The sequence below is a fragment of the Nyctereutes procyonoides genome, unplaced genomic scaffold, assembly GCF_905146905.1.
Source record: "Nyctereutes procyonoides isolate TBG_1078 unplaced genomic scaffold, NYPRO_anot_genome, whole genome shotgun sequence".
Classification (NCBI taxonomy): Eukaryota; Metazoa; Chordata; class Mammalia; order Carnivora; family Canidae; genus Nyctereutes; species Nyctereutes procyonoides.
Window position 1 is genome coordinate 49,594,156 of NW_026575052.1, and position 14,135 is coordinate 49,608,290.

General features: G+C 38.2%; 2 protein-coding genes and 1 non-coding gene across 3 annotated transcripts in view; all 3 read right to left on the reverse strand.

Moving 5' to 3' along the window:
- The window catches only part of LOC129513505 (protocadherin alpha-C2), a 143,351-nt gene that overhangs the window by 69,952 nt on the left and 59,264 nt on the right, over positions 1–14,135 (reverse strand). The window lies entirely within an intron of this gene.
- LOC129514380 (U6 spliceosomal RNA) lies at positions 2,806–2,909 on the reverse strand. Its single transcript, XR_008665434.1, has one exon. It is a non-coding gene; the product is annotated as a U6 spliceosomal RNA (small nuclear RNA).
- PCDHAC1 (protocadherin alpha subfamily C, 1) lies at positions 12,037–14,123 on the reverse strand. The gene is given in 6 exon segments (XM_055331566.1): positions 12,037–12,705; positions 12,708–13,033; positions 13,036–13,388; positions 13,390–13,456; positions 13,459–13,855; positions 13,857–14,123. Coding segments are annotated over 6 exon segments (2,079 nt in total).

The window sequence follows — 14,135 nt, forward strand, 5'->3', positions numbered from 1 at the left end:
TTGAATAAAATAAAGGATAAAATCATATGATCACTTCAATAAACAGAGAAATAATATGATAAATTTAATACCTATTCATAATCTTTTAAAGATCTCTTAGTAAATTAGAAAAGAAAGGAAGCTTCCTTAACCTGACAAAGGACTTCTGAGGGAAAAAAATGTATCTCATATTAAATATAAAAAATTTTCTCTCTTAGATAAGAACTAAGACAAGACTATTATCACTTCAACAATGCCACAAAACATAAAACAAAAGCTATATGAAGAAAGTTAAGGGCAGCCCGGGTGGCTCAGCGGTTTAGCGCCACCTTCAGCCCAGGGCCTGATCCTGGAGACCCCGGTCCCAGGTCGGGCTCCCTGCTTGGAGCCTGCTTCTCCCTCTGCCTGTGTCTCTGCCTCTCTCTGTGTGTGTCTCTCATGAATAAATAAATAAAATCTTTTTTTTTTAAAAAAAAGACAGTTAAGAAAATAAATAAAACTAAGAGTATTGGAAATGGCATAACAGTGTATGTAGAAAATGTAAGATAATATAAAAATGTGAGCTTTCAAAACAAAATTTGGCAAGGACACTGGAAGCAAACCTAATACAAAAATTAGTTTTATATCTACATACCTGCAACAAAAACAATTATAAAATGAAATTTTTAAATGCCATTTATAATAGCATCAAAATACCAAACATCTAATGAAATTCCACAAAATATCTCCACATGCACATAAATTCACATAAACACTAAGAGAAAAAAATAAATAGAAGGATATATCATGTTAGTAGACCAGCTGTTTATGGATATATAGTCATTATGTTAATAAATTCCATATGTTTATACAGTAAATAAAAATCCAAGTAAAATTTTGTCAAACTGTCAATATGCCTCGTATTTTCTGCAGATTTAATGCAATACGAATTGAAATAAGAGCAGGAGTTTTTTGGCAGAAATTGACAAGCTGATTCTACAATTTCAATAGAAATGCAAAGGGTCAAAAAGAGCTAAATTAATCTGGAAGCAGAAGAACAAAGTGGGAGAACTTATACAACTGTATATCAATACGCATCAGTATACAATGGTATTAGCACAAAGAAGAGGACTAGCCCAATGAAACAGAATGAGTCTAGAAATAGGCACAAATATACAGTCACTTGGTTTATGATAAAGGTAGCACTGCAGAGTAGTAAGGGTGGTCTTTTATTAAATGGTGCTGTATATGTAGAAAATCCAACTGATTTACACATGGAAACAATCTCAGCTCCGACATTACACCATGTACTCAAATACACAATTTCAGATGGATTAAGATTCTTAATGTGCAAGTTAAAACAAGAAAGCCGCTGGAACTATGGCAACCACTAATCAGATATGGCTATTTAAACATAAGCTTGAATTAAATTTAGTAACATTAAAAATTCAGCCCCGCAGTTTCACTAGCCACATTTCAAGTGCTCAGTAGCCATCTGTCCTATATACATAGATATAGAAAATTTCCAACATACAGAGTTCCATTGGACAGCAATGTTCTAGCAGATAATATAGAAGTGTATCTTCATGACCTTCAGGTAGGCTACATTTCATTAAAAGGATAGAAAGAATACTAAGTAAAAAGAAAATATCAAAAATTGGATATCATTAAAATTAGGAGTTCCTGGGAGCCTGGGTGGCTCAGCAGTTGAGCGTCTGTCTGCCTTCTGTTCAGGGCATGATCCCGGTAGCAGGATCGAGTCCCACATCAGGCTCCCTGCAAGGAGCCTGCTTCTCCCTCTGTCTGTGTCTCTACCTCTCCCTGTTTGTCTCTCATGAATAAATAAATTAAATTAAATTTAAAAAATTAGGAGTTAACCAAAAGACATCATTAAGAAACACGGAGTACTTTTATATACTACTACGGAGTGATTGCAAGTTTATATTTTTAAGTGAAAAAAACTAAAGTGCAGAAGAATATGTTTTATATGTCATAATTTATCCTAAAAAGCAGAAGATATACACATACATATTTGCTTATATCTATCAGAAGAAGAAATAGTAAAAAGGATAAACCATAAATTTTGATTACCTATAAGAGGAAAGAAGGACTAAAGTAGAGGAGCAGGCAATAGTACATACCAGACTTTTCTAAATATACTTTTTTTAATAAATTTATTTGGGAACCATTGTAATATTTAACATAATTAAAAAAGAAAATTAAATTTTAAAAAGCAAGTCTGATTTTAAAAAGTTTTTATTTAAATTCCAGTTAGTTAACATACAGTGGAATATTAGTTTCAGGACTATATTTGAAAGCAACTTAAAATAAATGAACCCAACTCTGTATGTACTTGGCAGCTTACCTACACAGAGATGAACTATTCCAAGATATTTTTTAAAGATTTTATTTATTTATTCATGAAAGACACACAGAGAGAGAGGCAGAGACACACAGGCAGAGGGAGAAGCAGGCTCCATGCAGGGAGCCTGATGCGGGACTCCAGGACTACGCCCTGAGCCAAAGGCAGATGCCCAACCGCCCAGCCACCCAGGCATCCCTCCAAGATATTTTAAAACACAGTAATTTGCACATTCCTAGTGGGATATATGCTACAAGTGAAAATAATGACAAAAATATTAAACTGATACGATAATCATATTTTAAAAAATATTCTATTTAAATTCAATTTGCCAACATATAGTGTAACACCCAGTGCTCATCTCAACATATGCCCTCCTTAATGCCCATCACCCATTTACCCCATCCCCCACCCACCTTCCCTTCTGCAGCCCTTTGTTTCCCAGTTAGGAGTCTCTTGTGGTTTGTCTTCCTCTTTAATTTTTTAAAAATATGGAACACTTCAGGAATTTGCCAATTATTCTTGTGCTTGCTCCATGCTAATCTCTGTATCATTCCAATTTTAGCTTATGTGCTGTCGAAGTGAGCACAATACCATAATCATATTGTTGATGTAGTGCTGGTATTGTTTTCTAAGTCTGTTGCTTGAGTAGCATGCGGTAACAAATGAGTAATTACACTGGTATAAATGAAAACTGGGATTTTTGTTGTGGGGAAAAAGGAGATGTATACAATACTGAGTGAAATTAACCAGACATAAAAACATAATTACACTATATGATTCTATTTTTATGATGTTAGAACTCATGATAATGGTTATATTTCAGACGAGAGTAAACATAGATGGGTGGGGTAGGGGTGGGTTGCTGGTAATTCTCTACTTCCTTACTTCTATGGTTGTTATATGATTTGGTTGGCTTTGGATTATTCATGAAGCTGTATACTTATGATATATGAACTTTTATGTATGTTACACTTCAATTAAAAAAAATTAAAGTAAGATTTGTGTGAAGCAGCTAATACTATGCTTAGTGGAAATTTATAGGTTTTTAAAAACTTTATTTGTTTGTTTGTCTTGAGAAAGAGAGAGAGAGGAAGAGCACAGGGAGAGGGAGAGACTCTCTACCAGGCTCCAAGTATTGGGTTCAGGTCCAACTCGGGGCTTGATTTCAAGACCCCGAGATCATGACCGGAGCTGAAACCAAGAGTCAGTTGCTTAACTAACTGAGCTACCCAAGCACCTCAGAAATTTATTGCTTCAAATCTATATATTAGAAACAATAAAACCTGAAAATCGGTAAGCTAAATAAAGCAGGTAGAAAACAAATGGAAAACTGAATATGGGGAAAGGAAAATAAAGTTAAGAGGAGAAATTAATAAAATAGAAAGCAAATATACAAGAAATAGAATTCTAGGGATCCCTGAGTGGCGCAGCGGTTTGGCGCCTGCCTTTGGCCCAGGGCGCGATTCTGGAGACCCGGGATCGAATCCCACGTCAGGCTCCCGGTGCATGGAGCCTGCTTCTCCCTCTGCCTGTGTCTCTGCCTCTCTCTCTCATTCTGTGTGACTATCATAAATAAATAAATAAATAAATAAATAAATAAATAAATAAATAAATTAAAAAAAAAAAAGAAATAGAATTCTAAAAGCCAAAAAAATTAGTTCTTGGGAAGGCTAATATAACTAATAAACTACCTCCCAATCTAGTCAGGAAAAATGGTGACAATAACTAGTATCAGGATTTAAAAGGGGAATATCACTACAGATCCTACAGATGTTAAAAAGATCACAAGAGGATATTATAAAAAAAAACCTTCTACCAAAAAAGTTTATATGAAATTAACATATTTTTGGAAAAGACAATTTACAAAAAAAGAAGAATAAAACTATAAATAACTCTTTACCAATAAAGAAATTTAATTTTCATGCCTTAAACTTCTCCACAAAGAAAACTAAGGCACAGAGAACATCACTAGTGCATTCCACTAATTTAAGAAAGAAATATCACCAATCTTAATAAACATGTCCCGAGAATAGACAAGAGAAGGAAAAGAAACCCTTTGAATTTAATAGCGCCAGCATAACTTTACACCAAACTTATAAGAAAGGAAAATGACAAGCCTATCTTGAGTGTTAAGTATAAATGCAAAAAAACACTACAAAGATGTCTTAACTAGTTGTTTTTATTTTGTATGAACATCATTTTTAGACTAAATAAAACAGCTGTAATCTTAGCTTAAAGATTCTAAAGAATAAGCATAATGTGCAAGAATTCAGAGAACATTTTTGAGGCTATGTCATTACAGTTTTCCTATGAAAACAGTATATATGTAGATGGCTACCAGATGGTTCTAGAACAGCCAAGAATTTAGGATGAGACAGAAAAGTTTTTTCTCTTTCTCTGCAGCGCAGGACAGAGAATATGTGATTGCATATTCATTCTTAGATTCAAAGACAAGTTCCAGATGAATATATAATGACCTCCTGTGTTTATAGCTTGAGGAGGAAATTGTTATCCAAATTCTTTTCTTTCTCATAAATGCAGTATAAAAGAGACACGTAATTTATTTATATCCTGAATCATTTTTATCTTATCAATTAAAACTGGGAACAAAATGAGTAGCCACCTTTATGATTTAGTTTTTGTTTTTAAGAATCATCTTTGGGGATCCCTGGGTGGCTCAGCGGTTTAGCCACTACCTTCTGCCCAGGGCGTGATCCTGGAGACCCAGGATCGAGTCCCACATCGGGCTCCCTGCATGGAGCTTGCTGTCCCTCTGCCTGTGTCTCTGTCTCTCATGAATGAATGAATGAATGAATGAATGAATGAATAAATAAATAATAAATAAATAAATAAAAGAATCATCTTTACTGGGCATCCCTGGGTGGCTCAGTGGTTTAGCTCCTGCCTTCAGCCCAGGGCGTGATCCTGGAGCCCCAGGATCGAGTCCCACATTGGGCTCCCTGCATGGAGCCTGCTTCTCCCTCTGCATCTCAGTCTCTGTCTCTCTCTCTCTCTCTCAGGAATAAATAAATAAAATCTCTTTAAAAAAAGAATTTAAAAAAAAATCATCTTTACTTGGATACCTGGGTGACTCAGCGGTTTAGTGCCTGCCTTCCGCCCAGGGCGTGATCCTGGGGGCCCGGGATGGAGTCCCTCAGGCTTCATGAATGGAGCCTGCTTCTCCCTCTGCCTATGTCTTTGCCTCTCTCTGTGTGTGTCTCTCATGAATAAATAAATAAAATCTTTTTTAAAAATCATCTTTACTAACAAACTCCTTATTTCCCATAATACTTCAGTCAGAACCCTAGGCTATGGTCCACATTCACTTGACATTTTTCAAAATGTTAATTATTTCTGATATTCATATTATATCCATTTGAGCAATGTAAAAGCATCTTTGCAATTTAATCCACCTTCACCCCAACCCAGCAAAATGCATTTAGTTTCTGGAATATTACTGTTTCCCTCTAAATGTAAATATTGAAGGCAACAAACACCAACAGATCATTAACATTATCAGACATGCTGTTAAAATTTTCCCATTCATGCATTTCCCAAGCATTGCTTTTTCCTTCTGTCTACTTGTTATTAAGCTCTTTTTTCCTTCCCTTTTACTAGTTTGAGGTTTCTCTATTATACAACGAATTCTATTGTACTGCCTACATAGGTTTTTTTTTTTATCTGAATGTATTTCATATGCTAAGCAAGCTTCCTTTTTTTAAAAAAAATATTTTATTTATTTATTCATGAAAGACACAGGTAGAGAGAGAGGCAGAGACACAGGCAGAGGGAGAAGCAGGCTCCATGCAGGGAACCAGACGTGGGACTTGATCCCCATTTTCCAGGATCACACCCTGGGCTGACGGCAGCACTAAACCGCTGAGCCACCCAGGCTGCCCTCAGCAAGCTTCCTTAGTTACAGCACTCTAACGATTTTCAAAATGCAGTTATGAGTTTCAAAGTCAAAATAGATAATTAACCAATGGGAAAGTCTACTAATGGCATATATTTAAACAAAAACACCTAGAATGTAAAAAAAAAAAATTCTATCACTGTTAACGAATGTCACTTCAAAGGGGAAACATTCTACATCCTAAGTATCCTGGCAAAGGGGAAACTGCTTCAACTCCAGATGAACAATACAATAATATAACATTGATGTGTCCAAACTAAAATTTTCATGCCTAAGTCAGTGGTTCACTGTTGCGCATTTTTGCCACATTATTATACTTATTATCTAAAAAATTTGCCAGTATAATTAATTTTAAATGGTAAGCAGAGATTTAGATTTCATAGACAACATCTTGGATACCAATCTAAACAAAATTAAATTGCTCATCACAAATCTTAGAAAAAATTAACATGAGACACATGTTATCTACTTGTTGCTCAGTACATCAATTTTGTTTATATCTGTAAAATATTATCAACAGGAGATATACAAATAAAAATGTTTTCTGAATTACCTAAATGATAGATTTTGTATTGTAAAATACTAGTAGCCTTGTAAAATATGTTTGTTTGTTTAAGTAGGCTCCATGTTGGGCTTGAACTCACAACCCTGAGATCAAGACCTCAGTGGAGATCAAGAGTCAAACACTTAACCAACTGAGCCACCCAGGTGCCCCGGTTTCTAAAATACATTAATACACACTGTAAGCTAAAACAGGACAGAAGGGCTTAGTATTTAGAGTACAATGCTAAGTGAAATACGTCAGTCAGAGAAAGATAACATACGATTTTGCTCACATACAGAATTTAAGAAACAAAACAAATGAGCAAAGGATGGGGGGCAGGGAGGAAAGAGAAACAAACCAAGATTGGACTTTCAACTATAGAGAACTGATGGTTACCAGAGGGGAGATGGGTGAGAGGGATGGGTGAAATAGGTGATGAGGATTAAGGAATGCACTTGTCATGATGAGCACTGGGTAATGTATGGAATTGTTAAATCACTATATTGTACTTCTGTAACTAATACATTACTATATGCTAACTACACTGGAATTGAATTTTTAGCTTAATTTCTTTTTTTTAGCTTAATTTCTAAAAGAAGAACTTAGTATTTGAATGAAATATAAACACATAAACATCAACACGATTCTGTATGACTCAGACATACAGTTAAAATTGTTCGGAAATTGCAGTCTTAAAAGGATTTTTGTTTTATAAAATTCAAGCAATAAATATTTTATTTCTAGAATTCTGTTGTTGTGTTTAAGGCATTCAGTGAACACTATGACAAGTATTCTTTTCTAAAGAATCAAGTTTGGATCACTATGCAATTGGAGAGGAAGAGGAAAACAATAAAACGCTTGGGTGAATTACAAACACTCCATCTATGTAGAAGTTATTTTATCCATGCTCTTATACATCATACTTTTCTTAAATGTAAGGAAATATCCAGTCCACAAAAATTACTAGCAGACAATGGACTACCTAAAAAGTGAAATTTTAACATTGATGGAAAAAGATTGCTCAAGTGGACAAATGGGATGGCACAAATGGATGTATGAACAGTATATCTTTGCTACTGTCACTTATTTAAGCTTAAAATTTTGGTGGCAGGGGATATTTTCCTTGTTATTAGCTATATTTATCCACATATATATGTTTATAGATATATATATTTTTAAAGTAGGCTCCATGCCCAACATGGATCCCAAGGTGAGGCTTGAACTCACAACCCTGAGATTAAGACCTGAACTGAGATCAAGAGTTGAATGTTTGACTGAGCCACCCAGGTACCCCTACATTTTTCCTTTTAAATAATTTTTCAACTTCCAGATCCAATTCCTTTCGAGTCTACTCAAAAGGTGTTTTTCAAACAATACCTGACTCCCAAACTTCAGTCATTACTGATATTCTCATCTCTCTTTGTTATAGAAAGCAATGAAATAGAATAAATAAATTATGAATTTTTTGGTAGGAAGAGAGTATATACATTAAGTGTTTTGATACCTGAAATATTAACACTATAAAGCACCAATTTTCTCCCTTAAAATTAAATGCACTCTTTTGTGTCCACTTCAACTTTCACAATGCAAAGACATGCATCCCTGATAATCACTCCATCATCAATGGAAACTGCCATCATATTTAGCGCCAGAACACAGCATTGAGGTTGTTCAAGCAAGCTCTAGGACCAGAAAATCCCACTTCGTGTTGTTTCATTATTAGACATGAGAAAGAAAATAACCATTGAAATAATATATTTGAAAATGATCTTTAAAGTGTTGAAGATATATACATGTAAAGTGGGTAAATGAGTTAAATCTCTTCCCTTGATGTTGAACTCTTCCCTCTATGGTACCACACCATTCATACACTGCCAAATGTATTTAGTATTTCATTCAGCAAACATTTATTAATTGTATCTTATAAACTGGATTCTATTATGTTATGTGAGAATATTAAATATGCAAAATTACAATGCATGTAAGTCATTTTATTTGCAGTTAACATCATTATTTGAAGGAGAATAACTTATAACTCGCTTTTCTCCTATTACCTGGAATAGTAAAACAAGGTATCTTCCATTCTCTTCCCTAATCTCTGCACACCTCCTTCCCTTGCATCCATGATCTCTATGAGAAGTCAGAAGTCTTCTTCTAGAGATCAAAACTGCCAAAGATAGCAAAACTGCTAAAGACTGTCATCATTTGATTTAAAAAGTTTCTGAAATGCAGAGGGCCGCTATGGATACATTTAAGTATTTGAATAACTTTACTTCTATTAGATGCATTACTCTCAGATATGGTATTTACATATTTTAAAGTATACTGCCCTCTAAAATAATAAGAAAATTAAATCCAACTTGAATGGGCTTTGCATGGCAAATGTACCTTGAATATATTAATATTTCTGATGTAATAATTTTCCTCTTTCAAGTACTGAGTAACACATGGAACTGTTGAATCATTACATTGTACACCTGAACTGAATATAACACCATATGTTAACTGGAAGTAAACTTAAAAAAACAATGGTTCATCTTTCTTCTTTGTGAAATATATCAATAAAAACACAACATTAAAGGTTGTCAAGTCCTATACCCAATGGTTTTATCTTCTTTCTATCAATACAAATCGGTGCTCTAAGACAAGCTTATAATTTCCATATACTTACAAATAATGTGTGGAGCTATTAGTTCTGTTTTAGAGTGTCATTCTCACAAAAGACTACCTCCCCAAAATGGCACTTATTTAACGTATGACCTAGAAAATATGTTGCATTTTATCAAATTGTGTATCACTCAAGATTAAATTCAAATGCCATCTCTACCAGAACACCTCTGATTCCCTCCGTCCTTTCCCAGATGTTCTCTCACATTCTCTCTTTCCCTTCTCTCCACTGCAATTTATTTTTACATTTTTTAGGTTATCATCGTTAAATTGTGTATTGTAATGGTTTGGACAAATGTCCTATCTTCCGTGATATTATGCTTATGTTATGCAAAGAGTATTGTGTATTTTTTACTCCTACTTTTGGTATCAGAATGCTTTACACATATCTGTGACTCAAAATATTTTTTGAATGAAGAGATTTATGCTTTAAATAATTCCTTAAACAAATTCCTAAAAGGTCATTTATTACCTGTACCAAAAACTGGTGCCTTACTTCTAATTTTGGACCATTATACTATATTACTTTTATTGTTCTTTAATGGGTTTGAGTCTCTCAAAAACAAACTATAAACTCCTTGAAGTCAAGAATAGTCTTTTACAGTGTGGTACTGGCACAGAAACAGACACATAGATCAAGTGGAACAGAATAGAGAACCCAGAAGTGGACCCTGAACTTTATGGTCAACTAATATTCGATAAAGGAGGAAAGACTATCCATTGGAAGAAAGACAGTCTCTTCAATAAATGGAAAATTGGACATCCACATGCAGAAGAATGAAACTAGACCACTCTCTTGCACCATACACAAAGATAAACTCAAAATGGATGAAAGATCTAAATGTGAGACAAGATTCCATCAAAATCCTAGAGGAGAACACAGGCAACACCCTTTTTGAACTCGGCCACAGTAACTTCTTGCAGGATACCTCCACGAAGGCAAAAGAATCAAAAGCAAAAATGAACTATTGGGACTTCATCAAGATAAGAAGCTTTTGCACAGCAAAGGATACAGTCAACAAAACTAAAAGACAACCTACAGAATGGGAGAAGATATTTGCAAATGACGTATCAGATAAAGGACTAGTTTCCAAGATCTATAAAGAACTTATTAAACTCAACACCAAAGAAACAAACAATCCAATCATGAAATGGGCAAAAGACATGAAGAGAAATCTCACAGAGGAAGACATAGACGTGGCCAACAAGCACATGAGAAAATGCTCTGCATCACTTGCTATCAGGGAAATACAAATCAAAACCACAATGAGATACCACCTCACACCAGTGAGAATGGGGAAAATTAACAAGGCAGGAAACCACAAATGTTGGAGAGGATGCGGAGAAAAGGGAACCCTCTTACACTGTTGGTGGGAATGTGAACTGGTGCAGCCACTCTGGAAAACTGTGTGGAGGTTCCTCAAAGAGTTAAAAATAGACCTGCCCTACGACCCAGCAATTGCACTGTTGGGGATTTACCCCAAAGGTACAGATGCAATGAAACGCCGGGACACCTGCACCCTGATGTTTATAGCAGCCATGTCCACAATAGCCAAACTGCGGAAGGAGCCTCGGTGTCCATCGAAAGATGAATGGATAAAGAAGCTGTGGTTTATGTATACAATAGAATATTACTCAGCCATTAGAAATGACAAATACCCACCATTTGCTTCAATGTGGATGGAACTGGAGGGTATTATGCTGAGTGAAGTAAGTCAATCGGAGAAGGACAAACATTATATGTTCTCATTCATTTGGGGAATATAAATAATAATGAAAGGGAATATAAGGGAAGGGAGAAGAAATGTGTGGGAAATATCAGAAAGGGAGACATAACATAAAGACTCCTAACTCTGGGAAACGAACTAGGGGTGGTGGAAGGGGAGGAGGGCGGGGGGTGGGGGTGAACGGGCACTGAGGGGGGGCACTTGACGGGATGAGCACTGGGTGTTATTCTGTATGCTGGTAAATTGAACACCAATAAAAAATAAATTTATTAAAAAAAGAATAGTCTTTTAATATGTATATACTTCCAGGATTCTTAGCACAGTGTCCTTAGCAGGAGCGTCCAATTCTCAAGCAGAGCAGGACTAACTCCATTTTGTGCTACACCTGCCACCTCCTGTATCACCCCCACATGACCTGCTTATTGCTTAAGGCGCTGCCCCACCCTAGTCAAGTCGCTGGGCACACCCTAATCGGAAATCGGATCATAACAATGTAACCCTGCCTTGTGCCTGCCAAAATTGCGTGCCAATTCTGACCAAAGTAATAGGCCAGCGCAAATGGATACTATAGGGTAAGATGTAATTCAGTTGGCCACCTGTGTGTGGACCGACATGACTGTGCAACTTTCTGCGTATCCCATTGACTACTGGCCCCTATAAAGCTGCTACGCCTCTTAGTTTTGGGGTCCAAGTCCCTGCTCCGCTGTGTCGGGTATACTTGGACCCAAGCTCAAGCTTGTAAATAAACCCTCATGCGCTTGAAAAAAAAAAAGGAGTGTCCAATTCAAAGGATTAAATGTTGAAAGACTCACCTAAGAAGCACTTCAGAACATAGCTAGCAGTCATCTCCTGGCCAAGGGAATCAAATCCCCAAAAATGTGCTTAACTTGGCATTGACATTTATGGTATCCCCTTTCCTATTCCAAATGTGAATACAGGATACTGGCAAATTCAGTCCTACCCCAGCAGCCAGATTTCTCAGGTCAGCAGCACTGTATTCCCCACACAGTAGCAAACTGTTATTATCAGAACCAAGTCCTAGAGATGCCTGATAGAGATAGGTCTGAGAGAGTCTCTCAACCATAGTGACATCTATTGTCACTGATGTCAGACAAGGATTCGAAGCCATCTTCCTCCCATACCTCAGTCCCTCTGGAGAGTGACAGCAGCTTTGAGAACAACAAACTGGGCTCTAATTCACCTTGACACACACAAAGAAAAGCAAGCACCCCAGAAATAAAGAGGAAATACAGGCTAGGGCAATTACTAAATACAGGTTCTGGGTAGAAAGGTGGCCTTCTGTTTCCCAGGTATCTTCAAAGTCTGGAAGGACCCAAGGCACACAGTTGCTCAATAGTATACCCAATGTGATGGAAGAGGAAAGTGGTGGGTCTCCACGGTCCCTAACTACTACCACCACTCTCTGTTTCATTCCATCAGTGGGAAGAATTAAGCGGGCGGTATGTAGCTCTCCCATACTAGAGGAAACTCTGAAAAGGCTAGAGTCAGAAGCCTGAGAAATATGGTATGAGAAATATGGTAGGAAAGCCAAGCATTAGAACCGCTGTCTGCATCCTCTGCTACCACTTTTGTGACCAAGTGTCCAGTTCTGGCAGAGCAAGGCACAATTTCCACAGGAACAGAGCCATTTCTGGGCAAGGGAAACAAGAGGACTGGAGCATTGTCATTCCTATCTACCACAAACAACTTCACAGTCACTGTTGTACTTCTGGGAAGAATGCCACCATCCTGGGCTTCCACTTGGAAGTGAAACCCCTTGAGCTGCTCAAAGTCAAAGGGAGTTCTGGCAGTGATAACCCCGCTGGATGGTTCTACTGCCACCAAGCTAGAGGCTGTCTTTCAGAGATAACATCCAACAGCTCATAGAAGACAAGGCCATTCTTCTCCAGGTCAGGATCTCCGGCCAACAGTCAGCCTAGAGAGGCCCCAGGACCATTGTTTTCAGCCACAAAAAGTTCCTGTTGTGGTTGAGCAAAGCTTGGTGAATTGTCATTCACGTTAGCAACAAACACAATTAGTGTCCCGCGGGTGCTCAATGGGGGTGAGCCACTATCTGACGCAGTGATCAGGACCTGGTATTCGATGACCTGCTTCCGGTCCTGGGGCCCCTCAGTCAGCAAGCTGTAGTAGTTATCAAAGGAAGCCTTCAGCTTAAAAGGGCCTCCACTGGACATGCTACAAATGACCTTATACCGTGGCGCGGTATACTGTGCGCTTAAATACCGGCGCATTGTCGTTTGTTTCCACCACTATGATGGTAATTGTGCGTCTCCGGAGCGCGCGGGCTGCCCGCCGTCCTTAGCGGTGAGCACCAGCTGGTGGGTGGCGCGCTGCTCCCGATCCAGCGCTTTCTCTAATACCAACTCCGGGTATTCACTGCCGTCGACCCGCGATCCCATCACCAGGTGAAAGCGCTGGCTGGGGCTCAGACTATAGTTTAGGACCCTGTTGCTTCCCTCGCCAGCATCTTGGGCATTAGGGAGGGTAAAGCAGGCTCCGGGCATCAGGAACTCGGGGATGTGCAGCTGCACGTCGCCGGCAGGGAAAAGAGGCGACTTGTCATTGTCCACGACGTGAACTCGCATCGTGTGTAGCTCCAGCGGGTCCTCGAGCACCAGCTCATAGGTCAAGACGCAGACAGCTTTGGTCCCGCACAGCCGCACAGCCGCACAGCCGTTCGCAGTCCGCGGGCTCTAGGACTACCAAGCTACCGCTGGCCAGATCCACCCCGAAGTAGGGCTCGCGGTGGCTGGAAAGGAAGCGAAAGTTCCTCTCGGTCAGAGCGGCCGCTGACAGCTTCAAGTCCGCGGAAACATTGCCCACGGCCACGCCCCGCTCAGTCTCCTCCAACGCTGAGTATTCCAGCCGTCTGGCGTCAGAACCGCAGGACACCCACAGACAGAGAACCGCCACCCTCCAGCCCACCATGCTCCCTCTCGG